This window comes from Canis lupus, chromosome 6 (genome assembly GCF_011100685.1).
Source record: "Canis lupus familiaris isolate Mischka breed German Shepherd chromosome 6, alternate assembly UU_Cfam_GSD_1.0, whole genome shotgun sequence".
In the NCBI taxonomy this organism is placed as follows: Eukaryota; Metazoa; Chordata; class Mammalia; order Carnivora; family Canidae; genus Canis; species Canis lupus.
The window spans coordinates 10715957-10740834 of record NC_049227.1 but is presented as its reverse complement, the minus strand read 5'-3'; the positions used below and the strand labels follow the sequence as shown (position 1 = coordinate 10740834).

General features: G+C 52.4%; 2 protein-coding genes across 5 annotated transcripts in view; one reads left to right on the top strand and one right to left on the bottom strand.

The window, feature by feature from the left end:
- Positions 1-1281: 1281 nt before the first annotated feature.
- TMEM130 (transmembrane protein 130) lies at positions 1282-24308 on the bottom strand. 4 transcript variants are annotated; one of them, XM_038539451.1, is made up of 8 exons: positions 24176-24308; positions 11919-12224; positions 10053-10212; positions 7113-7279; positions 6358-6442; positions 4982-5184; positions 3031-3143; positions 1282-2671 (listed from the first exon to the last, which is right to left on the bottom strand). In XM_038539451.1, the coding sequence occupies exons 2-8, from the start codon at positions 12064-12066 to the stop codon at positions 2483-2485; spliced, it is 1065 nt and encodes a 354-aa protein (XP_038395379.1). In that variant the 5' UTR covers positions 12067-12224; positions 24176-24308; the 3' UTR covers positions 1282-2482. The 4 variants fall into 4 exon arrangements, with proteins under 4 accessions (XP_038395379.1, XP_038395378.1, XP_038395376.1 ...); XM_038539450.1 differs by lacking the exon at positions 24176-24308 and adding an exon at positions 22836-22971; XM_038539448.1 differs by lacking the exon at positions 24176-24308 and adding an exon at positions 18459-18607.
- Positions 23558-24878, top strand: part of TRRAP (transformation/transcription domain associated protein) — a 115261-nt gene continuing 113940 nt past the window's right edge. The window contains exons 1-2 of the mRNA XM_038539452.1: positions 23558-23691; positions 24239-24499. The gene's annotated coding sequence lies outside the window, so the exon portion shown is untranslated. The remainder of the gene's footprint in view (positions 23692-24238; positions 24500-24878) is intronic.

Below are 24878 nucleotides of genomic sequence, written 5' to 3'. Positions count from 1 at the left end.
TATTAATTCATGAGAGAGACAGAGAGAGAGAGACAGAGACACAGAGGGAGAAGCAGGCTCCCTGCAGGGAGCTTGATGTGGGACTTGATCCCAGGACCCTGGGATCACGACCTGAGCCAAAGGCAGGTGTTCAACCACTGAGCCACCCAAGTGTCCCAGGTTTAGATATTTTAATCCTGGGTTCTCTTGAAGGCATGTGCAGAGATGGGGACCTATATACTATTCCAGTGGGGAGTGGTTCTAAATGACACATGGGCCTCATCGATTAGGAACCCAGTAAAATAACTCAAGGCAAGAATAGAACCCCCACCCCGTCAGCTTCCTCCAAGGTCTCATTTGATCTTCTAACCAGTTATCCAAGGCACTAGGGTCTCTTGCAACACTCAGGTCCCTTCTCACCTGAACCCTGACACACTGACGCCCCCGCGTGGGGAGTCAGAGGAAAGGCATGTGTGGCAGCATCCAGCCGACATGCTGATGCTGAAGTCTGAGACATTTCTCCAAATGACTTGGTTCATTAAAAGTGGGGCTTCCCAGGGTGGTACAGCCAAGGTGAGTTTGGGGTTCATTCCCAACCACATCCAGCTTGAGGCCTGGGGCACACCGGCTGGCCAGCTTAGGTGGTGAGGGTGGTGTGAGAGCAAAGGCAATTTAGAGAAAAGTCCAAATCTCTTAAAGAAGATGCTTAGGTAGGAAGCCAACTCAGAGGCGCGCAACTCCAAGTGTGGTCCTCAGAGCAGGAGCATCAGCAGCATCTCGAATCTTGTTAGACACTCAGAATCCCAGGCTCCACTCCCAAACTCCTGAGTGAAATCATGTGCCTTAGCAAGACCTCTCGTGATTCTCAGGCACATCCAAGTTCAAGGAGCCCTGCTGAGACTGGAGGTGCTCACACTTGATGGCACCAGGACTCCTGTGGGGACACAGGTGGCTGCCCCCGTAGCAGGTATGGACTCAAGTGTGGGTGGGATCCCAGGATCTGCATTCCCAAGTTCCCTGAGCGTGGCCTTTCTTCCAGCTCTGATCTAGCATCTGCCTGGAGCCGCAGACTTGGCTGCACTTTGGAGTCATCTGAAGGACACCTGTACCCATGTCCCAGACACCCTCCTCCTCCCAAGTCTGGTCTGTGATGCAGCCTGAGTGGAGACTGCACCTGGAACCTGGTGCCCCAGACAGCAGCTCCATCCACACTTGCCAGAGAACACATTGGCGATGCCCTGCTACTCCAAGGCCCAACCCCTCACCCCCACCACGCACAAGAAAGAGACTCCTGCCCCTGGCATCTGCTTGGCTATGTTGAGAGCACACAAGCTTTATTCAGCAACAATGGCAGTTATTTCATGAGAATGAGCTGCATGACAGCGAGAATGCTGTTGTCTGCACAAAGTCTGAGAGCGAAGATTACGGCAACAGAGCTTCACGCCCCCATAGCCCTGCCCCCTCCCCCCCAAACTGGCCCCAGTTGCTCCCTGCACTCCTGCGGGGCTATGGGGGGCCTCACTGTGGTCTCTCTCTGCACCTGTACCTGCCCTCTGTGCAAGCTCTCCCCCCCGCCCCAGCAGGCTCCCTCCAGTCCTGCCTCCTCCTTCTCAAGGTCACCCCTGGGGGCAAGAACACCAAACCCCACAGTGAACCCAAGTCCCCACTGGCTTGCTCCTCCTTTGCTGCGAGGCCTTTTCCTCAATGGAAGTGAACATAGTCTCAGTAAAAGCAGATGCTATTTATAAAGCACTCTGTGCTCATGAAGCATCAGCCCTGTCCACCCCAAACCGCCCCACCCCCACCCCCCACAAGCAGGCAGGAAACAGTGTGTTGTTTAGAACAGGCCCTAGGAGCCACATGGACAGCACTCAAAGGGAAGGGTCAGGCCCAGGAGCTGCAGAGGCCAAGTGGAGAAAGTCTGGTGTCATTTTTGTTCTAATTCAGGACACAGCAACCAACATAACTGATACAGAAGACATCATCTGAGACACCTGTGTGACACGTATGTGTGCATCTCTGTGTGTGTATGCATATGCTTGTCTCTGTATGTTTGAGCTTTTGTGATGTAGCCTTCACCATTGGTAACCTTCCTCCCAGTTCTCTGACCTTGGCAGGGCCACGCTGTGGAGGGAAGCTTGGACCCTAGATGGATGGCAGAGGTGCCCATGTGGGAAGGATGCGTGAGGGGCAGCCAGGCACACCTGGGAGAGAGGAGGCACCCCGTTGAGTGTCAGGTTCCTGCTTAGGGTTCTTCAAAGGCAAGGGGTGGAGTAGGGCTGATGGAGGAGGTCTTACGGCAGAGGCTGAACTGTACAGATGGATGGATGGCAGGGATGTAGGGCTGAAGGGGGGGTGGTGGCGGCAGCTGGAAGTACAGATGTGTGGCCAGCAGGGTGGACAGCCCCACCCATGTGTACCCCTCCTGCTTGGTGGCATGCACCACCCTGTCTGAAGTGCCCAGTTCGTGGTCAGTTAACGCTAACATGGGACTGGGGGGTGCTCACACAGTGTAAGTTTTGACGGATTTGTAGAGGGGTGGCAGCAGCCCGTGGTTCTCCCGGACAACCTCCAGGTACTCAGATGGAGTCTCCAGCAAGAAGGGCCCGCAGCACATCTGGCAGCAGCACCGGACCCCAGCAGGCGGCTCCGGGTTCTTGTCAGACATGGGGGAAAAGTCAAAATCAGCCACCTATGGTGAACAAAACCCCATGGGTCAATCACCCGCCTGCCAGACCCCCTTTAGGTGGCCTTACGAGCTCAGCTACCTGGTGGCACAGGCACACAGTGTTTCGCTATGCACTGCTCTCTGGTCCTCCCTCTTTGGGTCGCCCTCCCCCTTTCCAGCTCAAGGGCACGACTGCAAGGCAAGGGGTGAGCACAGCCACGAGTCAGATGGAAAGAAGTCAACTCAATTTGGCCCACCTATGAATGTGTCTTGGGTACACCACCCCCAGCCCTAGGACCCTGCTCTGACATCCAGACGCCCGCTAGGCGCCTCTCTTTCAGTCAGGGCCCGGTGGTCCAGCCTCCACACTCCTGAGCACCCACCTCTACCATGTCCTTCTGATGAGCGGCATTCCGTAGGGTCATGTACATGATGAAGGCAAGCATCATGGTGATAAGCGTGGCACACGGAAAAGCAAAGACAGCCGGCTGGATGCCTGGGGAAGAGACAGGGTAAAGTCATAGGGCTGGACAACTGGTGGTGAAGGCTTGCTTTCTGACTGCAGTGGGGAACAGAACAGTCAACCCCACAAGAGCTGTTTTTTCCTTACATACACGCATCCCAACTAGGCAAGCCCAATGGGTGAATCCCGGATTCTACATAAACCAAGTTGGGTGTGTTAGCGTTTTAAGAACTGTCCACATTACTTGACAAGAGGTGCACCCCGAGTGTGGGCTGGACTTAATGACTTGCCCTAACAAATAGCACAGGATAGAAGTGATGGCTTCTGAGTCCAGGCCATCAAAGAAATCATAGCTGCCTCCTTACTCTCTTGGGTGACTTGCATTGGAGATGGGGAAACATGTTGTAAGGATACCCTGCGACCCTGTGACCTATTGTAGCTGCCTGCCCTCCACCAGCTCTAGGCTCACGGCCTGCCCCTGCTGCCAGGAGGCTGTGTGATGGAGCAGGGGGGACCTAGGGTCTGCAGTTAGGAGGCCCTGGGTTCGAACCCTGGCTGAGCAAGCTCCCTGATGCTAATGCTGCCCCACGAGGCTGCTTCAGGGATGCCACGAGGTAAGGGGTGGGAGTGTGCCAGATGCATGGCAGGTGATCTGCACTGTGGGTCCCCCTCACACTTCCCCAACTCTGCCCCGGGTGTAGACGTTGCAATATGCCAGGAGGCTCTGCTTTCCAGGGAAAGGCAACATGGAAATATCTGGAATGCTGTCCCCTCTGTAGGATTCAGGGGGATCCTGGGCATCCAGGGCTCAGGAGGGGCTGAGGGAGGCATGGCCCCAGGCCCTCAGTGATGCCCTCAAGGCCAGCCAGGGCCTAGAGTGGAGCACGGCATCTGCCCAGTGGCTCAGACAGAGACTGGGGACATGGGAAGGGACAGCAGCAGCATCTGGTGTCCTCTCAGGTCTGACCCTGGGGCCAAGAGCAGCTGGCAAGGTTTCTCTGTGTACCCTAAAAGCTGGGTCCTGGCTGGACACCTGAGAGGCCACCCCTCAGGGTTCTGGTATCCCACTTTCTCCTCTATGTAAGGTAGTGCTTTTCTGGGGTCACAAGAGTACTCCCTGGAAAAGAAGGGTAGAATTTCACACTATCATCACCTAATCCTCTGACTGTAAGCCAGTAGCTGGGGCTGACTGTGACTTGGCATTCCAAAGGAAGTGGCAGATAATAGGACCCTCACTTCACACTTTCTGAGCAGCTCCCACTCCCTGGGGGCTAGTTTAGTGGCCACAACAGCGCCGAGATCTGGGTGATGGCGGAGAAGGGAGTACTGTGATCGTGACGTCTTATTTAGAGGAGGAGTGCTCACGACGGGGACAGTGTAGCATTGGTAATATGTGGGAAGGAAACCGGGGACAATGATGGTGGCAGCAAGTAAGAGTTGAGCTGTCTTGATGCTGAGCACCATGGGATCGATGGCCCTGGTCCATTCAGTGGGTGTTGGGGCCGGTGGGAGGGGTGCTGACGGTGGTGTGGGCAGTGGTACTGACAGCTGTCTGCTGGCTCTGGATGGTCCTTCCAGCACTGTGTGCAGGTAATGGTGGCAGAGCCGGTTGGTCAGGTTGGCCACTGGTATTGCGGGTGGTGTTGGTGTCAAGGGTGGTGTTGGCAGAAACGAGGGGTCCTAGGGCTGCCTGGTGATGGCACTGGTCATCTGGGGGAGCTAATGGGCACTTAGTCAACAACGTTGGTTGGGCCAGTAGGTTTAGTGATGATTCCCTCAGTGGTGGGTTGGCTGCAGGTGATGGCGCCAGGGTTGACTGTTTTTTTTTGCTGCCTGTGTGGCACTGGAGCAGAAGGCAAGATGTCACTTACTGGAGGGCCACACCTGGATCCTGTGGTACTGATGCGTCTTACTGATGACATTCTCAGCCCGGATGCTGAAGCAGTAGTCCCCCGGATCCCTGAAGGTATGGGTCAGGTTGTAGGCTGTGGTGGTCACGGACACCGGGTGGCATTCCCCTTCCTCCAGCGGGAGGCACTCGGGCTTGAGCCGCCAGCACACAGTCAGAGGGGGGCTGTGGGGAAATGGGAGTGGGTTTTCAGAAATGGCTCAGCGAGGGGTGTGGGCACAGACCAAGTCTGAGAAAGGCCGGACAGCCGTGAACTTTAGTGTTCTTTCCAGCACAGAACACCTAGCTGTCCTGGCCTCTGCTTCACACCTCCCGGACCGGGGAACACGATGATAAATAAGAGATACCCCCCCACCCACCACAGAAGATGCCAGGCTAGTGAGGCAAACAGGGACAGGCACGGGCTGCTGGATGGGGCAGAATGAGCGCTCCAGTGACACACGGAGTGTGCCGTGGAAGCAAAGGGGACAGGTGAGCACATTCTTAATGAGCAAGTCAGGGAGGCCTTTCTGGAGGAGGCACCATTTGAATAGGATCTTAAAGGATAAGCAGATTTTTGACAGGTTGGGAGGGGTGAGGGCAGTCGGGGTTATCCACCTGCCACAGCACGGGCTCAGAGGCTGGGAAACAGCTTACAAAGAATGCTGAGCAGGCAACCCCAGGCCTGAGTAAAACACACCCTCCTGCCACCTCACCATCAGGTCTGCAGCCTGAGTAGCTTCCCACCCCACTTTTCAAGTATTCAGCGCCTGCCCCCAAAGCTCCCAGAAAGCTTTAGAAGCTTCTTCCAGCCCCATGGCTCATCCTCCTCTTTTCCTGGCCGCTTTGCTGCGTCCCCATCTAGCCCTGCTTCCGCGTCCTGTCCCTGTGTTGAAGGGTGGGACTGGTCCTCCCCACAACAGACCTTGGAGGGCTGAGCCCTGACTGCCAACCTCTGCAGCTCCGTCCACCCTTGTGCAGAGAACATGCCCTGCTTCCCAGTAGCTTACTACACACTCAGCCTAACACTCTTGCCAAGAACCAGACCAGTTTGCTTTCTCAGGGCTGGAGGCAGGCCCAAGCCACATGCTGAGGGCTTTTCACACGACTGGTTCCTCCCCTGCCTTTGCCTCAATGCCTACACTGCAGACAGCTCCAAGGGGCCCATGCTTTCCCCGCTGGACCACGGTAATGGAGCTACGCCCACAACTCTCCCATGGCTGCAGGGCAAGGTAGGCACCAGCTTCCACCAGCCCCCAAACTTGGGGCCCCTCAGGGGATGGAGCAGGCTCAGGATCATCCATGGGAAAGTGTGGGCAGGGCAACAAATCACCCACTGTCCGATCGGGGTTCACTCACCTCCCCAGGAAGTTCAAGGTCACTGTCAGCTTTTGGAAGGTCTGAATTAGGGTGGGCCCCAAGACCTGGATGCCTCGTAGGGTTTCTGGAAGGCAGAGAGGGCCCGTTAGACCTGATGACTGAGGACAACTGTCTCAAAGTTCTCAGGGCTCAGGGTTGTGTGACCACCACACTGTCCTCTTCCAGGCTCTCTCCCAGGGGCGAGTTGCAGATCTGCCCAGGGCATGCCTGGGTCCCTGACAGCAGCAGGTGCTGGAGCCCACTCAGAGTGAGGATGCTGGTAGGGGCGGAGGGGGGGTGTCTCTGGTAACCAGGACTAAAGATGGGCTCCGAATAAGCCAAAGTCTGGGAGAGGCAGGTTTGGGTGTTTCCCCTCTGCAGAAGCCTGAGGCCGCCCAGCCCCAGCCAGTGTGGCCCGAGACCAAAGAGCAATGTGGACCGCCAACTCACAGCACAGTGTCTGGCCACAGGCTCAGGCTCTGGGAGCTAGGAGGCCTGGGTTCAAATCCAACTCCACCTCTTGGTGGCCATGTGACTTCCATTGGGCCTTCAGTGACCTCTTAGAGGGGGGATAATGACCAGCTGCTCAGAGGGCTGCCCCAGGGGAACGTGAAGAGAGGATGTGCACCCAAGCTCAGTCCCATGCCCAGCTGGAGCCACTCTGATCTTCATGGGATCCAACCCTGGAAAGAGTGCTGCCCAGGGCTCCTCAAGGTGGCCAAATGCTCAACCAGTACCAACCCCCAGAGACGCACCCTGCAGCTTCAGTGAGGCAGAGAAGTCGCCTGTCTTCTGCACAATGCCCTTCCCAGCATTCTGCGTTGCCTGTTCCCACTCTGCCACCACCTTGAGCTTCACAGTGAAAGTTCCAATGATGGAATAGTTGTAATAGACCATAGCATCTTCAGTCACCATCTGGGTGCTGTAAGGTGACAAGAAGGGACTCACATGACCTCTTAGAGTCGGAGGTGTCCACAGAATGACAAGCTCGGCTACCAATGCTTTGTGAGCAAACTGGGCATCCTCACAACAGCAGCCCCCAGAGCCAGCCAGGATGCAAGGTCAGCCATGCTTGTGTGGTCATCTGGCTGCTGGTCATCTTTGTGCTTATAAATGACAGCTGGGAGAACTTCCAGCAACAAGCGCCTATCACCTGCCAGGAAATGCTCTTCCCCCTTCCACCAGGAATCTACAAGGGCCCTGCATTAGAGACAAGGACAATCCTGGGAGGGAAAAAGTACAAACTTTGGAATTAAGACCTTCTTGACTTTTCTAGATTTCCTATCTATATAACTCTTAAGTCTTATTTTTCTCATCTGTAAAACAGAATCGTATCTCCATCACAGTTTATGATATGACATATAAAATATTATGCTTTTTCCTGCAATTACCTGAATTACTTCAAAAGGAAATCTAATAAAATAAAGAAAATATTTGTTGATTTCTCAATGCTCTTTACATATGAAGTTTAACAAACCTTTATCTATTAAATATCTTCCAAATATTTTCTAAACCCAGTTTAGCTTTTGTCTTTTGGTTTGCTTTACTTCTTTCATACTCAGATTTTAAACCTAGTGAGCCAAATCTAGCATTTTTTTCCTTTATAGTTTCTGCCTCTGTTTCTCTATTCTTAGAAATGCTTTCCCCACTGCCAAATTATCCAATTGCAGAGGACCATCAATATTTCAATGTAGTCCTGTTTCACTGTGTTTTTTTCAATCTCTCTGGAATTGCTTTTAAGGATCAGATTGTTTTTCTTCTAGTTAACCAACTGCCCTAGTGCCATTTATTAAATAATCTATCTTTACTCACTGGCTAGAAATACCGCTGTTAACATATACTAGATGTGTACATAGACTTAGGTTTGTGTCTGCCTTTTCTGTTCTGTTCTGAGGAGTAGCCTTTTGTAGCTGCAAATTATTTGTGGCATTTTTTTAAAAAGATTTTACTTTTAAGTATTCTCTACACCCAACATGGGGGTCGAATTCATAACCCTGAGATCAAGAGCTGCATACTCTACTGACTGAGACAGCCAGACACCCCTATTTGCAGTTTTCATAATACATTTATGTATCCATTTCTATCTTTCTCCCCATCTCCACTCATCACCATTCTACTTTTCTGATTATTTTTCCTTCCGGCAATATTGAGAAATTCTCTCTTCATTTTTTAAGTCTTTTTAAGGTTCTAGGTACAATCTGCAGCTTTATTCACATAAATCCTACCACTTTAAGCTACGTTTATGCTCTTCCAGATTTAATGTTTTACAACTATTATAAAAGATTTTTTTCTATTGCAATTATATATGGAAAGGCTATGAATCTTTGTTTTGTAACCAGCCATATCAGTAAAATCTCTTTTTAGTTTTAAGATTTTTCATTTGAGGCTTTTGCGTTTTCCAGGTCATCTGTGTGTGATGATTTTTGTTTCTCCTTTATAGAATTTATATTTCTTTTTCTTGTTTTATTTCATTGTCTAGTCAAAAATGTTCCATTATAGCAAAAATAGTAAATAAAGTATTTAATGTGAAAAGAAATGCCCCTAACTAGTATAGAGCCTGTCCCCTGGTTTGAGACAGATTTTCCAGATGTTCCTTATGTTATAAACTACATATATATTTATAATGACATACATTTTTATACATGTATATATGCATTCATGTATATATGTGTATGTATATGCATACTTAAACACCAAATTTAAATGAACTGTAGAATCTTTGTCACATCCCCAAAATTATACTTTATGGAACATTTATTGGACTTGTATCAAGCTTAAAAAATAACTGGAGAGAAGTAGACATCTTTACAATCTTAAGATTCACAATCCTGGACATGGCGTATATTACCCGTCTACTCAAATCTTTGATATCTCTTAGTAGCTCTAGTTTTCTTCACACAAGATCTTGCCCATTGTCAGGTAAGTGTGCTCTTAGGTTTATTTTATGTACTATTTTTGTTGTAATTAGGAGGAATCCCCACTTTGTTATTCTAAATGGTTACTGTACATAAGAAAGCATGCTGAGTCTGTAAGTTCCATGGGGCTGAGGAGTGGTACACTAAGCCTTTGATGAACTTGGAAAACTGGTCTCTGTTTCTCTGCCTGAGAAATGTCTTAAGGAATGCCAATGAATGAAAGGTGGAAAAATATGGGATAGAGTAGGAAGGACCATCAGCCAGGGACTTGACCCAAATGGAAATGAGGGGTCTTCACAGAGCACCACCCTCATGGGAGCTTGGGACATCTGTGGGCTGCCTGGACTCAGTGCCTGTCCCCCATTTCCTGACCTGCCTCCTCCAGCCTGGCTTGTTTGGAGAAGGGAAGTCAGGAGAAATGAAGCCAGAACACCTGAATTCTATGACATGAGTATAATCGCATATGCTGATATATTAGCCAGGTAGGTCTTTCTAGAATCAAATGGAAAAAATGTCCTATTTTGACCTGTCTTAGAGGGATGTTGGGGCACCAATGACCTCCTGTACTAGGTTGTAGGCACCTCAAAGGCAGGTCCTGTGACTGGCTCACTACTGGTCCCCACGTACCCCAAGCTTGACACAGAGTAGGTGTTGAAGGAATGTCTAGAGGCAGAGAGAGTGAGCAGGTGAAGGTAAGAAAGTACAGAGCAACTGTGCATGGGACAGTGAGGCCACCAACCACAGGCCAAAGCTCTGAGGCATCAGCGGGGAAGGACATACCCATCTCCGAAGTCCCAGTTGTAGAGAAATGAGGCAGTCTTGAAGAAGTTGCTTGGGTCATGGAGGAGGAAGGAAACTTTAAGGACAGTCTTGGTGAGGTAAGAACTGGGCCAGGGCAGGGAGGTGTTCTGGGTGACAACAAGGTTCCCCACGAGGAGCTCTGGGAAAGAGACCAAGGTGAGTGAGTCTTGGTGAGAGGGTGGGAAGGTAAGGCCAGGGAGTGACCTCACATGCTGGCTGGCAGGACAGCCTCTCCCCACACTAACCTTCTAGCAGAGTGAGTGGCAGCAGGAGGGGACCCAGCAGGTCACTAAACACATACATCATTGCCCCTCCTGCATGGAACACTGGTGAAGACTCACAGCACACATGTGAGCACACACATCACATGTATAGCCTTGCTCCTGCACCGCTTTTACCAGGATCCCAAACTTTCTAGCACAGAAGATGCCCAGGACCAGGAGGAAATGCACAGGCTTTGAAAGAAATTATCAGGAGAGATTTCAAATTATTAGATGAATCTAGAAAAATTAGCAGTTCTACCGATCACAACTTTACACCCAATGTGCTAGGCTGGGTAAGGACCACTGTTCTGTGTCTGCATCTCTAAAAAAAAAAAAAAAAAAAAAATTAGGAGTTGATTTTTTTCACCCCAAAAGCAGAATGTAAGGTGTGCTCAATAAAACTCATTTGGAAACTGCTGAAAAGTAGGATGAAAAGAAAAGAAACCTCCTGTCAGTCAAACATTAACTATTGTTGATGTTTTGGAGAATTGCAAAGCATTTGTGTGTGTTTAACAGATATGGACACCACATACACATACATAAATTAAATACAGTTGAGTAGATTGGTTACTGAAGTTTGTGTTTTGGTTTTTAAATTTTTCTTTTTTTTTTTTAAAGATTTTATTTATTCATGAGAAACACAGAGAGAGAGAGAGAGAGAGAGAGAGGCAGAGACACAGGCAGAGGGAGAAGCAGGCTCCACGCAGGGAGCCTGATGTGGGACTCCATCCTGGGTCTCCAGGATCATGCCCCAGGCTGAAGGCGGCACTAAACTGCTGAGCCACCCAGGCTGCCCGGTCTTTAAAATTTTCTAAGCATGAGTATTCCCCCAGGACATTACAAACTTTGTAAAGGTAATTGTTATTCGTTATACAAATTACACCCATATACTTAACCAGTCCCTTTATGATTGCGTACTTAGCTTATCTCCTATTTTCTTCTGTTGCTATAAACATCACTGCAGTGAACATATTTGTACATAAAACATTACCCAAATGGAAATTTACTTCCTGAAGACAAATTCTTTAACATATTGTAAACTCTAAGAGAGCAGGGAGGGACGCCTGGGTGGCTCAGCGGTTGAGAGTCTGCCTTGGGCTCAGGGTGCGATCCTGGAGTCCCAGGATCAAGTCCCACATCGGGCTCCCTGCATGGGGCCTGCTTCTCTCTCTGCCTCTCTCTCTCTCTGTCTCTCATGAATAAATAAATAAAATCTTAAAAAAAAAAAATAAGAGAGCAGGGACTTCCTGGAAGGAGAGAGAAGTAGTAGGGTGGGAGGCTGGAGGGAAGAGAATGAACAGACAAGAGATTGAAACAGTGCATAACCGTTGATACGTATCGGTCAGCTGCTCTCGATAGGGTTATGTTAACTTAGACCCCCAGTAGCAACATGTACTTTCTGTGTCCCTTCCAGTACAATGCTGTCAGCAGTGGGTATTAAGCATTTTCTGATCCTTCATTAACATATAACAGAGAAGGGACTAGGAGCCTAATTGGTGTTTAGAGGATTACTAACCAGGGTGGATGTTTTTCTCTGCAGCAAGAGTCTGAAGGCAAATTAGCAAACAGAAAGGGTCCTTACCTGTGATAGGGAGGACAAGGAGGCTCCTGGCCACAGGCTGGCACGTCCAGCAGTCGGCAGCGGTGACCCAGACAGAGATGGGGAAGTCCCCAGGCATGTTCCCCACAGCTCGGATAGCGGAGCTGAAAGGCTCATCAGTCTTCCCCATGAGCAGCAGCGGGGTATGGATCCAGTGGAAGCGGTAGAGGCGGGAGTTGGTGGGCAGGACCAGGCTGCCGTTGTCGTTGGCCACTAGGCTGGCTGTGATGGTCACCTCTGCCCCCGTGGTGGCAGGGCCATCGGTGGTGAGGTGGAGTTCATACAGCCCTAGAAGCCCAGAGACAAACTATTTCAGGAGAGGCATGGCAAGGGACTTACTGTCACCCTCTGGGCTGGCTGCTGCTTCTTCTTTTTTTTTTTTTTTTTAAGATTTTATTTATTCATTCCTGAGGGACAGAGGGAGGCAGAGACACAGGAAGAGGGAGAAACAGGCTCCCTGCAAAGAGCCCAATGTGAGACTAGGTCCCAGATCCTGGGATTACGCCCTGAGCTGAAGGCAGACGCTCAACTGCTAAGCCACTCAGGCGTCCCTGGGCTGGATTCTATTATTCTATTTTACAAGTGGAGAAACTGAGGCCCAGGAAGCTCAAATGACTTGCCCAAGGTTCCTATGGCTAGTTCATTGTAGGCTGGGATTCGAGGTACCTGGGTGTCTCGGTGGTTGAGTGTCTGCCTTAGGACAGGGAGTTTGCTTCTCTCTCTGCCTAGGTCTCTACCTCACTCAGTGTCTCTCATGAATAAATAAAACCTTTTAAAAAACAACAAAATGAAACATTGTAAGCGGAATTCAAACTCAGGTCAAACAGACTCCAGAGAATTTTTTATGCCAGCCAAGCAGAGCATTTCCAGAGCACAAGTCTGATCTGGCCAGACTTATTTTTTAGCTATGCAAATGACTCCCAACATATGTCACAGGAGGGATCAGCTTGGTTGCTGCCAAAAAATGCCCTCTATTACCCACTCTTTTAGACTAGGCTTGACATGGCAAACAAATTCTGATCTGAAACCCAAAGCTGAGTCTGGGGTCTTTTAGAGGCCTAAAGTGATAGACAGTGATAGAACAAGCCTTGGGACAAAGGTCCACTCTGATTCAGGCCAAGCCCTCTTCTGTATCTGTAACGGAGGAGGTTCTAGATCTACACTGCCCAACACAGCAGCCACTGGCCACACATGGCTGTGTGTTTCAATTACAATGAAACAAAATTTAAAACTCACTTTCTTAGCCACAGTAGCTGCATTTCTTTTTTTTTTTTTTTATGATTTTATTTATGTGTGAAAGAGAGCGAGAGAGAGAGAGCGAGAGAGAGAGAGAGAGAGAGAGAGAGAGAGCAGGGAGGAGGGGCAGGAGAGGAGGAAGCAGGCTCCCTATAGAGCAGGGAGCCCAATGTGGGGCTTGATCCCAAGAACCCAGGATTATAACCTGCGCTGAAGGCAGAGGCTTCAACTAAGCCACCCAGGTGTCCCATGTAGCTGCATTGCAAGCGCTCAGCAGCAAAGATACAGAATATCTTCATTATCATCAAGGTCCCACCAGACTGCACTGTTCTTAAATGACCTCTGGGATTCCCGCAGAGGCCAAGGCTGGAATTATATACCTCCAGCTGGTTGACTCCTCAGGGAATTTGAACTGAAATATGGGGCATGTAGCTCTTACAGGTTAACTGAGAATCAGTCTTAGAAGATCCTAGCAGAGAACAGGGCCTTGAGCGTTTGGGATGGAGGCCAGGTCAGAGGCCCTTTAAATAACACTCCCTTCCTGATTACCGCATGGAAGGTGACACTAAATATAACCTGAAAATAGAGGAAATAGAAAGTTAAAACTTAAAAATTTGTCTTAAAAATACAAATAATCAGTAACAACCGGTATTACCATGTGTGGGCATTTCCTATTTAAAAGAAAAATTGTGCTCACACTTTGGAATTCTATATTCTAATTGTTGTTTTCAATTCCATATGTGGGCATTTTCTTAAATCATTATTCTTCAACTGCTACCATGTGCATAATATTTTGTGTATAAACAAAGTAAGATTTTTTAAAAAAGGTTTCTTTCCATTATGAAAGTAATATGTATGTATAAAGAATATTAGAAATATCCCATTATCCCATCTCCCGAAAACATCTGCAACCATACTACAGTCCTCATAGCTCTTCTTCACATGTAGTTTTTAATTGAGATATAATCACACTCTGCACACAATTTTAAATTATTTTATTTTCACATGACAACATGTCAAAGGCATATCTGTGGTCACACTAATGTGAATTTCACTCTTGGTTTGATGATTCCTCAAGCAGGTAGATCTTTTTTTTCTTCTTTTTTAAAAGATTTTGTTTGTAAGCAATCTCTACACACAACGTGGGCTGGAACTCACAACCCTGAGATCAAGAGTTGCATCCTCCACTGACTGAGCCAGCGGGTGACCCTAATTTTTTTTCAAGTAAACTCTATCCCCAATATGGAGCTCAGGTTCTTGAGACTGAGTCCCATGCTCTGCCGACTTAGCTAGCCAGGTGCCCCAAGCAGGTATATATCTTCATTTCCAGAACTCTTCACTCTTGTCAATAGTACTACTGCACGTCTTGGTGACTATTTTGTTATAATTTGTAAATTTCCTCTTCAGATGAGATTTCTGAAAGGCTCCAGGTTAGAGAGTGTCTAGCCAGCAGACACCTCACCAGAAGAGGTAAGGCAGAAGAGGTAAGACAGGCAAAGGGGCTGCAAGCACCTCTCCGCTCATTTCCCCCACTCCCATCCACCTTCCTGGCCTCATGCACCTGCTCCCCAGGTTTCAAGTGCCTCCTAAATGCTGGCGGAACCAAGTAACATAGACCTACTTTCTGGCTCCAGATCTGCACTGAGCAAAAGAGGAGCTGCTAACCACACGTCACCAAGTTTAAATTAATCAAAGTTAATTACTTAAATTGAATTTGAACCAATACTAAAAAGTCAGTGCCTCAATTGCGCTAGCCACATTTCAAGTGCTTCACAGCCAGATGTGGTCAGTAGCTCCTCTTCAGGGCAGATACAGAATATTTCCTCCATCACGCAATGTTCTGCTGGACGGTGCCACTCTAGGGTTCTCCCCTCCCCACACCTACCATTTTCAGCCATCGCATTCTGTTGGGGCCGTAGAGAGAAGCTGTCCCAGGTGTAAGTCCCTAGTCCTTTGCCACTACTCCTCCCATCTGGGTACGTTTGCTTCCTCTCCATCACTACTAGCATTGCTAAAAGCCAGCATTCAGCCATCTGGATCACTGCTTCATCCTTGGCCCTGGCCTTCGGCCTCCAGTCCTCTCTCTCAGCACCATCCATCTCCTGCCCCTACCACCAAGGAGCTTCCTCTACAGCTAATGTTTTCACGGGCCAGCCTCCATGTAGAGTCCGAATTCACATCTTGGCACATCTATGCTGGGGCTGGCCATTTTAACTCTTGCAGTTCCTGTGACATGTTCTGTCCTTCCTAACCTCAGGACCTTTGCACATACTGTCTCTACTGCCATTCTCCACCCACACGTCGATGGATATAATCTCTTCCAGGAAACCTTCCCCGAACCCCTCGTCCCCTCAATGCTCTCCAAACAACCTGGGCACACAGTGGTCCCAACCCCAAGTTGACATGAAGGTTTCTTTGTCTCCCTGCAAGTTCCTTGAAGGCAGGGATCATTGTCATCTCCCCATGCACCCAACAGAGTGCTAGGCACAAAGGTTCAACACTGCTGCTGCCCAAGAGAGATGAGAGGGACCAGCCCATGTGGCACTGCCCCAGGAGACCATTTACCTAGGTGGTACTGACTGACCCCCTTCCTTGTGCTCCACTCTACAAGCACTGGGGGAACCCAGAAGTGCAGGACATGCCTCTTGCCCTCAGGGAGCTCACTAGAGATCTGTCGGACTCAGCAAATCTGTGACGGGAGCATGTGTGTGCCTCAACTGCATCCCATTAGCCTTGTGGCAGTGTCCCCTGCCTACTCTTGACTCCTGCTCCAGGTTCCCTCTGTCCACATCACATATTTCCTGTTCTGAATCCCCTTCTCTAGAGGCATATTTTGGATTGTAAAGTCACTTGGACTGGCACTGAAAAATGGACCTGCAGTGTCTTAATCCTAAAGAGAGAATTCTAGATACTATGGCAGAAATTGCTTCAAGAAAACACAGTGTGTATTTTACACTGAGGGACATGAGTCTTCTGAGGTCCCCCATGTAACTACCTGGAGTCACCAAGGAAATCTGTACTCCCCCCCCAACCCCCCACCTCCGGGTTGAGTTGTCTTCTCCCTCCCTTTGGCTATGAGGCAGCAAGCATTTGGCCAGGCTTCACTGAAAGAGAGGCCATCTCATCCCTTCTCCCTCTTGCTCCCGCCCACCCCCCAGGCGAGGAGTGTGGGCCAGAGCGAGGCTGGCAGGTGGCAGGGACATTCGGCTGCATGCTAATGGCCATCCAGCATCTGCAGCGAGACTGGAGACAAGCGCATGTCAGCGCTACGCAGATGCAGACCCGTTGCCAGGGGAATGGACTGGCTGGGAGGAGGGAGGAGGTGGGGGGGGGGGGCTGTGGCTACAGCTATGTTGCTGCAGACACTGACCCAGCTCCTGGGAGCCCCCACACCTGTCCAGACACAAGGATCCTCGGTGGGCACTTTTTCCCAAGCTTTTTTTTTTTTTTTTTTTCTTTTTTTTTTTTTTAAGCAGATGTTTCACAGCCCCCGGGGTAATGCTGCTTCTCTCTTCCTCAGGGCTCTCAGAAGTGTCCAGGGCATCCAAACTGAAATGGACTGTGAAGGCTTTGCCACGTATGGCTAAAGGAACCAAGCCCAGGTCCTGTTGCCCTACGAATCTAAACCTATCTTTCTAGGTTTCAGACCCCAGGTGACATGGCCTTGGAGTACAGATCGGCTAAAGGAGGGGGTTAGGGGTCTCCACAGGTGCGCTGAGTGACCCAGAGCTGAAAGAGCCAAAGCAAAACACCAAGTGGCAATTACCACGAAGCCTGACCCACAGAAGTAACACTCACTCACTAACAGGCCCTGTGGGCTTCCACTTTGGAGAACGTCTTCCCTGATAACACTGCATGTGGGACCCTGAACATTCTAGAAAATGGCTGCATTGGCTCTTTCACACTGCACATGTGGATAGCCACGAATGCTTCCTAAGTTACCTCTGAACAGCATAACCTGGAATTAACGAATGGTCCAGTACTTGGACTCTGGACTCGGATCTCCACTTCTTGCGTGGGAAGCATCCCATACAGGCTGACCCAGGCCCCAGGAAGGACCGAAAGGGCGTCCAAGTCTCTTTTTTCACATGTGTGAAGGAGAAGGTATGCTCCCCAACCTCATTACCAGCTTATTTTGGTCATATCATGAATAGGCCAGGCTGGGAACCATACAGGACTTCCAAAGAATTAACGTTTTGTTTTTGTTTTGTTTTGTTTAGGCCACGGTGATCATTTCCAGACACATGTAAACCCAATGGACAAGAGACCCCCATCTCTACACGAAATTTATAGGAGGGAAGCAGGTAATCCCGACCAAGCATAATTCCCACAAGGTTCTCTTAATTCATCCGTAAGATACAGGTTTTTATTTTACCTTTTGGATTCTCTTTCACAATTTTGCATTAGATCTCTTCCTCCCTCTACCATTCTTGGGGGAGGGGGGGGCGTAATGAAGAATGTTGGCTATTAAACACACGCTCATCCCCAGAGCTGTCACCTGTCCCCCAACAACTCTCCAATCAGGGTTCTTTTGTTGTTACCAAAATGAGGCAGGAAGGTTGGCGCTGGCCTTTCCAGCTGGGGGGAAGGAGGGGGCCTGGAGGCACGGACCGGTGGGGAGGGGGCGGAGGGAGCACCCAGCAGAACCTGTCAGCTCGGGGTCCATTTTGGAAACCAATCCAAAGACGAAATGGCAGACTGGCCTCTTGGGCTTTAAAATCGCCACCTCCCCGAAGCCAACACAAGCAGGGGGGAACCTCTCCAGACAAGATGCCATTTCAAGGCAAAGACGCTGCTCCGCGGACAACCTGTCCGTGCTCCCTCGGGGGAGGGGAGGAGGGGAGGAGGGGAGGAGGGGAGGAGGGGAGGAGGGGAGGAGGGGAGGAGGGGAGGAGGGGAGGAGGGGAGGAGGGGAGGAGGGGAGGAGGGGAGGAGGGGAGGGCTGGGCGTGCGGACCGACCGCGCACATTCCCGGTCTCCCCGCAGCGTCCTCCCCGCCCCCCCCAGCCACCCGCACGGGCGCACCGGCCACCGCGCGCGGTTCCCAGGGCAGGGCCGATCTGCAGGTGGCAGCAGGAGCCGAGGAGGCCCCTCGAGGGCCGGGCCGACGTGTGGGGAGAAGGATGAAGGGACAGAAGAGAGGGCTTCGAGGAGCCGGCTGGCCGCCGTGCCCTCCGCCGCGCGCTGCAGAGGCCCCGGGAGGAGGGAGGAGTACAGAGCAGGGCGCACGGCTGGACAGCCCGGGACACCGCCCGAGGAGGGAGGGCGGCCGGCGCAGCGCCTTACCTGCGGCCACCCCAGCCGGGGCCAAGGGCAGGAGGCAGGCGAGCCAGAGGACGTGGCCGAGGCGCGGCCAGAGGGCCGGGGCCATGGCTGCGCCCGGAGCGGCGGGAGCGCCGAGGGGACGCGGCTGAGTCGGCGGCGGCGGCGGCCGCTCCTCCCGGCGCGCGGCGCGGGCAATGCGGGGAGGTGCGGGCGCGGCGCTCGCTCGTCCTCGCCTCGAGACGCTGTGGCTGCGCGCCGCCGCCGCCGACCCCGGCCCACGTCAGCCGCGCCGCGCCCCCTCCCCGCGTCCCGCCCTCCGCGCCGCTCCCCTCGCCGCACCCCTCCTTTCCCCTAGAACCCCCGCCTCCGGAGTCCGCGCTCCTGCAGGCTGCGCCGCCTCCCGCGCCCCCTCCCCTCCCCTCTCCCCCCGTACCCCTCTTCCCCCCCAGCCCCCCTCCCCTCCCCGGAGCCGCGCTCTTCCCGTCTGCGCCTCCTCTCGCACCCCCTCCCTTCCCCTCTCCCCCGGTACACCTCTTCCCCTCCCCTCCCCTCCCCGGAGCCGCGCTCCTCCTGTCTGCGCCCCCTCTCGCACCCCCTCCCCTCCCCTCTCCCCCGGTACACCTCTTGCCCCCGCCCCCGCCCCCACCCCGATCCTCCCCTCCCCAGAGCCGCGCTCCTGCAGGTTGCGCCGCCTCCCGCGCCCCCTCCCCTCCTCTCTCCCGCCGGTACACCTCTTACCCCCCCAAGACCCCCCCGATCCTCCCCTTCCCTCCCCGGAGCCGCGCTCCTCCCGCCTGCGCCGCCTCCCCGCGTCCGCGCCCGCCGGCTCTGACTCAGCGTCCCCAGAGGCGCGCGCCCCGCTGCACAGCCGCGCGCAGGTCCCTTTGCATTCTTCTCCAGGTGCCATTTCCCCTCTTGACGCACACGATTCGGCGATGCGGCTCCTCATTCACGTGGAGCTGTGCGCCTGCCGGCCCCGGGGCAGAGGGCCTGCAAACGCCTCCTGTCCCTCCTGGGATGCACTACATACGCTGAGACTCGTGTCATTCCTCAGTTTACCCTCTCTGTGCCAGCTGTGAAACGGCTCATGCTCACAGCTGGGCCCACAGTGCCGTCGCTGTCTCGGAGGGCCTTGTGAGACTCAGGCGCAATGAGGAGTGGCCAGGCCCTTCCTTGGCCTGCCGCGATAAAGCGGAGCATGTCTTTCTTCCTAGAAGGTGGCTGTTCCTGTCTGGCCTTCAAGACTGGAAGCTGGCAGCCTGGATCCTTGTCCCACCTCTGCCTTTGCTTAACTCTGTACCTGGGCAAGGGATCCCACCTAGAGGGAGGGGAATTGGACGACCCCTCTGGCCTGGTGGGCCCGATGGACCACGACTTGAATCACAGCATGGGAGTGAAGACACCTACAGGTATGGCCTCTGTCTCTGTGACAGGTGTGGCCTCCACTGAAGATAGGCCCAGTGGCCACACTGCCATCTCACGCTAATGGAGGCCAGACAGATTTGAGTGACCCCCTCCCCCCCCCAGGAAAGTTAAAAGTGCTAGACAGGGGTCACTGCTCAGTAGCATCAATCACCATCGTGGGGACAATACCAGGCCTATAAAGTAGGAGACTTTGGATTCTCCCTGAGAGTTATGTGACCTTGGGAAAGTCACTTTCCTCTGAGTCCCTCACTTTCCTTTTCTTTAAAATGGAAATTGTCCCGTAGTAAGAATAAAATGAGTTAATACATAGAACAGTGCTTCAGACATTGCACTCTATCAGTACTGGCTGTCATCATTAGAATTGCTTTCAGATCTGGGAGAGTTTTGCTTGTCCATCAGGAATTGAGAAAATTATGGTTGGAAAAAAATAGTATAGTAGTAATAGTAGTTTAAGGTTATAAACCGAGTTTCAAATATTTAACATTATTCAAAGGTTTGGTTCTTAGTGGCTTTTTTTAAAATTTTTTTTTAATTTTTTTATTATTTATGATAGTCACAGAGAGAGAAGAGAGAGAGGCAGAGACATAGGCAGAGGGAGAAGCAGGCTCCATGCACCGGGAGCCCGACATGGAATTCGATCCCGGGTCTCCAGGATCGCGCCCTGGGCCAAAGGCAGGCGCCAAACCGGCTGCACCACTCAGGGATCCCCTTGGTGGCTTTTAAAACAAACTTAATGCAGGGGCAGCCGGCTGGCTCAGTGGGTGGAGCATGTGACTTATTCTTGGGGTTAAATTGAATCCCCATGTTAGGTGTAGAAATTAATTAGAAATAAAATCTTCAAAAAAAAAGTTTTAGGGCCACCTGGGTGGCTCAGTCAGTTAAGTGTCTGCCTTGGGCTCAAGTCTTGATTTCTGAGTCCAGAAGTCAAGCCCCAAGTTGGGTTCTCTGCTTAATGGGGCGTCTGCTTCTCCCTCTGTGCCTCCTGTTCATGCTCTCTCTCAAATAAATAAAATCTTTTTTTTTTAAATAAAATCTTTTAAAAAATAAAAATAACCTACTAAATGCAGAAAACGAAGTAACAAAATTTAGCTTTTTTATGTGTAACTTGATTGGATTGAATAATAATTTTACAGTAGTCGCAGATAGCCTTATCTATGTTACAGAAGCCACCTGCAAAGGCCACCCTGAAACTGATGATCAGATTATGAGGTTATTGGGGGAAAAATACAGTATTCTGAGTATTTCCCCTGGCGAAATTATTACAGTATTATGAGTTAGTGAATTGGGGGAGGGGAAGTGGGAGGAACAGTTGTCTTTTTACATTGGGCCTTAAGAAAGTTGTCTCTGAGGAGGTACATTTGAGCTCATCAAAGACGACAAGGAGCCAGCTTTGTGCCTCTGAGGAAAACATTTCAGAGGTCTGAGGTGGGCATGAGGCATAGCAAAGCCACTATGGCTAGAACATGAAGAATGAAGTTGGGAGGTACATAAGGCCAGGGAATGAGTATGAGCTGCAAAGTCTCTGGCGGGTTTTAAGCAGAGGAGGGGTGTGATATAATTTCCCCAATAGGGATGGAATTGACAGTGTCTCTGACCTCCAGTTCAGGAGATAGACAAGAAAACAGGTAAAAATCAGGGATCTCTGGATGGCGCAGCGGTTTGGTGCCTGCCTTGGGCCCAGGGCGCGATCCTGGAGACCTGGGATCGAATCCCACGTCGGGCTCCTGGTGTATCTCCTCTTGCTTCTCTCTCTCTCTCTCTGTGTGACTATCATAAATAAATAAAAATTTAAAAAAAATCATAACAGTATGTTGGATTCTTTGCTAGGAGAAGGTAAGGCCAAGGGAAGTGTTGGGATTTTGCCAACAGTAGAGCTAAGCTTAACTATAGGTCTTCAGCCTGTGCAATTAATCTGAAACTTACCAAAGGATTTGTCTACCTCCTGCTTTTTTCTCCACCCCCTTCCCAACAAAGGTTAGTAAAGAACAGCTGTTTGCACACTGATTTTAGCCCTCAGATTATTCCACCTTCCCCAACTTTGGACCTATTTCTCTTGGGGGTGTTGGTGGTAGTAGTAGAGAGGATTTTGCTTGCCAGATCTTTTTCCATGGGGAAAAGATGTTCTGACCCATTTTATTTCTCCCAGCTCAGACATAAGTAAAAAAGACATCCACATAAAATCCCAGCACTTCAACAGATGTTTGTTCTTGAGTGGCAACATTTTTAAACATGCAAGGAGCATGCTTCTGAATAGGGCACCTTTCTTCCAAAATATCTTGCAGGTATTGCAAGCTGCATTTATTATGAGGTGTGAAATGTATCTATCTGGGAAGGGAACACAAAGACTTTGGTAACTTAGTGATGATGGGGGGTGAGGAGTTAAGATATTGTCAGGAAAGGGCAGGAGGTGGAGCAAGGTCTTGGAGGTGGTGGAGATAGGTCATCCCTTTAACCCTCTGTCCATCTAACATGGTAGCCATGGATTACCAGGAGCCAGATGCTCACTATTCAACCATTCTCCTTGATGGAGTCATAGAGGAGGCCCAACACTATTTTTCCCTTCTAAGGCCTCTTGGTCCAGCCCATGCCATCTCACCTGGACATCAGGGCGTTCTGCCCCACTCCCCCTCCTCATCACTGCTCTGTCCTGGCCTGAGACATCTGCCTGCCAGGTAGGAGCTTACAGAAAGAGATCCTCTGCAGTCCAGCCTCTGGGTGATGTGGCTGCAGAACAAATGATCAGGCTGGCCACCTCCGAGCAGAACACCAGGGCTTTCCTTTGCTTCCAGGGTCTCGTCTGTTTCCAGCCTTAGCGTTCCCAAGGCCCCTGCTTGCTTCTTCCCCTTTCAACCTGTTAACCACCCCAGGAAGGGAGGAGGGAGGAAACCCCGCTCGGCCAGCCACACTCAGTTCAGTGACGGACTCTTCCTAGGCCCGACTGCCGCCTGCTAAGGGAGCTGCTTGGGTACCCACCGCCGCGCAGCCGTCCCCGCGCTGCCTCACATCCTGCCCAGGCCCGGCTCCCACCGGAAGATTCCCGGCACCTGCAGGCCCCTCCAACCTTGCTGGCGGCCCCGCCCCCGCAGGCGGAGGTTTAAAGGGCCGGGCGGCTCCAGCCGGGTGCAGTGCCCCTCCCTGCTCCCGCCGCCCGCCCAGGCCGCACCCACTTGGGGGCGGTGCGCCCGGGCCTATTTCTCCCGCGGCGGGCGCGGCTGCTTTAAGCGGGGGCGGGACTGCACCGCGGCGGCGGCGGCGGCGGCGGGGGCTTCGGCTTTGCTGGGGGTCGCGGGCTGGTTCTGCAGGGGGCCGGCCGTCGAGATCAGGGTAAGCGCGGGCCGGCGCGGGCGAGCGCGGGAGGGCGGCGGAACGACCCCGGGAGGAGCGCGCGGCCGCCCGAGCCGGGGCGGGGGGGAGGGCGGCGTGGGGAGGCCTCTGCGGCGCAGCGGCTCCGCGCAGCGACAGAGATAGGCTCGGTGCACCCGGTCCCCCCGGCCCTCCCCTCCTGGCCGCCGCCGGTGTCCAGCCCGGCCGGCCGGGGTCGGCGGCCGCCCTGTAGCCTCCTGCTGCTTGGCCGCGCTGGGGAGCTCGGGAGGCGGAGGGCCGGCGGCGCGAGAATTGGCCCTCGGCGCTCGCCGTAGCACGGCCTGGAGGGCGGACGCTGGGTGTCCGGAGACGGCGACAAAAGGAGGGAAGCGCAGAGCCGTTTGAGACCGGGGAGGGAGAGCGTGGGGTTGGGGCCTCGCTTCCCCAGAGGCGCCCCGGGCCAGCCAGGCACCTCCCGGCCTCCACGCAGGCCCCTGGCTCGCCGAGCCCGGCGCGGAGAACGAAGGTAGCGGCAGCGACAGCGCCCCCTCTGGCCCGGCGGCGCCGCCTCAGGCTCTCGGCGCGGCGCGGCGCTGCGGGGCGCTGCGGGGCGGGGCGGCGGGGCCGTTTGTCCGGGCGCGGGCGCTGCGCCGGCTCCGGCCTTCCCACCTGGGCCGGGACGCGGTGGCCCCTGGAGGCCAGGCCCGGGCCCTCGGCCCCCGGCGTCTTGGAGCCGCTCTCCCACTGACCGGCGTGATGGGCGGTGTTCCCTCCTCAGCGCCCCCCACCCCAGGCCCGGCGGGACGCTGGGCTGGGCCTCCGGGGGCCCCGCGGAGTGGAAGAGTGGATCACTTCGGTTGGGGGGGCGGGTCCAGGCCTTGAAGGAGTTTGGGCACGACCGCGAGGTTCGTAGGCACACGGGGAGGCCCCGACCCTGACTCTTGGGTCCCAGGGGTTGAGGGCCGGGGTGGGGGTGGGGGGCATTCTGTGTTTGGAGGGGGGCGTGTGACCTGAAGGAGGAAGCAGCCGTCGGGTCGTCCGGCGGGCCTGATGGAACCCCTCTTGGGTCTCAGGGCGAGAGGAGTGCGATAGAGCAGCAATCCGGCGTCTCCTCCGTGTTGGAGAAGTGCTTTTGGTGTCTCAGAGAGAGTGGCCCGTGGAGGCTCTGTGGAGTCGGGGTGTCCCCATCACCACTTGGGGCCGAAGAGTGCGCTGCTGGGGAGGGCTTCCGGTACGGAGGGCTTTTGAAAGCCCTGCAGGAGGAAAAGATGAAGTCCTGAAGATGCCTCTTGACGCAGAGTGGAATTAAACGGTTATATACACAAGGAAGATAGGTAAAAGCAAATTCAGTGGGTTCCCAAGATACTTCTGTGAGTGGTCCTAAAACAAACCGGGTCTCCCTCTATATATAATGTGTCAGTCAGCCTGGAGAGGTAGTTCTTGAAGTGTGATGGCCAACAACTTGGAACATTCATTCAGAGAAGCATTTTCTAAGTTCCTGCTTTTGTGCAAGCAAAACTTAACTGCTTCCTGGGCCCCTCCCTGAACCACCGTCTCTGGGTTGTGGTTGGAGGTCCCACCTTGGGCACCTGATGATCCTTGTGCACACTGAAGCCTGAGAACCAGTCACCCAGGGTAGCGGTTGTCCAATCCAGTCAGCTGCCTGTTTGCTGCTGCTGCTGCTGTTGTTTTTAAATATTTTTAATTTTAATC

What these genes read in the sequence shown, in the direction of transcription:
- TMEM130 (XM_038539448.1), bottom strand. Translation starts at nt 18,543, where the DNA reads ATGGCCCCGGCCCTCTGGCCGCGCCTCGGCCACGTCCTCTGGCTCGCC. An exon ending in CCTTGTCCTCCCTATCACAG is followed by an intron (nt 10,213 to 11,918) that starts GTAAGGACCCTT and finishes TCTCTTTCCCAG; the next exon opens with AGCTCCTCGTGGGGAACCTT. An exon ending in ATCAGAAGGACATGGTAGAG is followed by an intron (nt 2,672 to 3,030) that starts GTGGGTGCTCAG and finishes TGTTCACCATAG; the next exon opens with GTGGCTGATTTTGACTTTTC.